General features: G+C 56.7%; 1 protein-coding gene across 2 annotated transcripts in view; it reads right to left on the reverse strand.

Moving 5' to 3' along the window:
• FAM166A (family with sequence similarity 166 member A) overlaps positions 1 to 1,876 on the reverse strand; it is an 11,294-nt gene extending 9,418 nt beyond the window's left edge. Inside the window, exon 1 of one of the 2 annotated variants that reach the window (XM_027902409.1) lies at positions 1,711 to 1,876. In XM_027902409.1, coding sequence (XP_027758210.1) covers positions 1,711 to 1,876 — 166 coding nt within the window. Of the gene's footprint in view, positions 1 to 1,680 lie in introns of both variants that reach the window. The other variant, XM_027902408.1, reaches the window with a different exon arrangement.
• Between the last annotated feature and the right edge of the window lie 690 nt (positions 1,877 to 2,566).

The raw sequence follows: 2,566 nt of genomic DNA on the forward strand, positions 1-2,566 counted from the left end.
CCAACAATCCCACCCTGTCCCTCAGAGCGTTGTCCAAACCCTCCTGCAGCTCTGGCAGCCTTGGGGCTGTGCCCACTGCCCTGGGGAGCCTGTTCAGTGCCAACCACCCTCTGGGGGAAGAACCTTTCCCTGAGATCCACCCTGAGCCTGCCCTGACACAGCTCCAGCCATTCCCTGGGGGCTGTCCCTGCTCACCAGAGGCAAAATATCACCAGGCAGCAGAGCCTGACCTCCCTTCCAGCCAGAAAACAACGTGGGATTCAACTGAACAAGCCAGTAAAGTGCCCATCAACGAGGTTTCATCAAAATCAGACCTTGAGAAAAAGTCACGAGACCACCTTTGCCAGAGGCCACCACAGGCCCAACAATGCCACGAGCTCTTTCATCTCCATCACACAGAACAGCCAGGGCAGCACCAGAGAAGGGTTTGAGGGATTGCACAGCTGGGCAGCAGGAGCTGCTGTTGGGGAGTTCACCAGCACAGCAAGGTGTGGCTCCCCATGGCCAAGCTCTCCAGCATCTCACTGAGCAAACGTGAGCTCTGAGCTGCAGATGGGGAGAGAACCAGGGTGAGGGTGGGATAATGAGAGAGAGCAACTGGGTCAACTGGTTGGTTGGGTCCATCCAAACCCTATTTTAGTCCGAGGAAATGCAAATTTAAATGTCCAGGACTTAAGGCTGTAAACACCACCTGTGTAGTGGAGAGCTGGGTCCTGGAAATCGGGGAGGTCAGCAGTTTGGAAGAAGCTACATGGTGTGAATTCCCAGGGAGAAATGGGGAAGCATCCCCGAGGAAATAAAGACCCAGACCCTCCATGGGCACGTTATCCCTGTGGTCAGGCTGGAGAAAACTCAGTCCCACTGACCAGGGCTCCACAACAGCTACAGCTCAGCCACAGGGAGATGGTAAATGTGCTCCCAGGGGGCTGACCAGGATCACGGGGCTGTGCCCTGGTTTGGATCTGCTCAGCAGGGACCAGACACTGCCCCAGAGGGCTGGGATTTGGTGGGATATTCCTGCAAATTCCCAGCATTGGGAATCTCCATGAGCATGTCTCAGTGTCTGATGGAGGGGATGGGGCCCATCAGCAGGAAAGGGGAAGGGAAAGAGAGGGAGAGGAGGGAAATGGAAGGCACAGGAGCCCTCCTGCTGAGCTGAGGAGCAGCAAGAAGCCAAACCAACCCCAGTCAGGAAAGGACTGGAGGTAGGAGAGTCGATCTCCCCAGAAAGATGGGGTTTAGCCTGTGGAGTTCTGCTGGGTTGGCTGGGATAGAGGTCATTTTCCCTGTAGTAGCTACTCCGGGCCATGTTTTGGATTTGTGAGCAGGAGGCTGCAGGGGGTTTAACCCAGCCAGGGGGAAACCCCGACAGGGATCTGGGAGAATCAGGGAGTGAGTTCATAAAGAGGCACAAAACCACTTGTCTTCATCCAACAAAAGACAACCTGGGAACTAAAACTCTTCTCTCCACTGGGCACCAGCGTGACAATCCCCACCCTCAAGAGCTGAGGCCGAGAGCTCCAACCCCTCACTGTGCTGCCCTCCCGGTGTCTGTGCTCCCACACCACGAGGGAAATGCCCCCTTTCACCCTACCAAGGATGGGCACAGACCCCCCTGCAGGTCCGTGCTCATCAGCAGGGTCCATCCTGGCGGGGGGAGGAGACCTGAGCTCTGCCCACCTGGCTGCCCAAGGAGGGAACTGAACTCACTGACGGTTTTCAGCTTGTGCAGCGGGGCCAGCACGGAGCGAGGGCTCATGGCAATGGCAGGGTCTGTCAGCACATCGTGGGTGGTTCTGCCGTAGGTTTTTCCAAACCTGTAGGTGTACTGAGGGACGTAGCCCGTGTAGCTGGGGAGGAAAACAGAACAGAACATTACTGAGATGGAAGTTGCCCTCTGGCAGATAACCATGGAACCACAGTGGGAGTTGGAAGGGACCTTAAACACCTTCCAATTCCACCCCCCCACCATGACAGGGACACATTCCACCAGCCCAGGTTGCTCCAAGCCCCGTCCAACCTGGCCCTGGACGCTTTCAGGGATCCAGGGGCAGCCACAACTTCTCTGGGCAACCTGTGCCAGGGCCTGCCCACCCTCTGAGTAAAGAATTCCTTCCCAATATCCCCCCTAACCCTGCCCTTTGGCAGTGCCAATCTGCTGCAGAGCTTTTGTGTGCTGGAAGGACCATGTCCAGGAGCAGCTGGGAGTGCCTGAGCCCAGGGAAGGTGATTGCACAGGATGTGCCCCTGAGTGGGAACGAGCTGGTGCCGCTGGAGCAGCAGCACGAGGGGAGAACCGAGAAGGCACGTGTGGCTCCACATGAAGCCAGGAGGGTGTGTCTGGGTTCCACACACATGTTTTCATGTGGCAGCATGAAAAGTGGCTCATTGATTCCCAGGCATGTACAGGCACAGGCTTTGGTTTGTGGAGGAACAGGGGATGACCTCAGGGAGCAGCTCTCGGTGGGAGCACAGCCCGGGGTTGGTCACTCTGACAGTGCTGACATCCACAGACTCCCAGCTAAAATGCCATTCCCAGTTCAACATGCTCCAGTTTAAGCTTTGC

Source organism: Empidonax traillii, unplaced genomic scaffold (assembly GCF_003031625.1).
Source record: "Empidonax traillii isolate 1590-97213 ecotype Southwest subspecies unplaced genomic scaffold, ASM303162v1 scaffold869:size279042, whole genome shotgun sequence".
NCBI classification, from domain to species: Eukaryota; Metazoa; Chordata; class Aves; order Passeriformes; family Tyrannidae; genus Empidonax; species Empidonax traillii.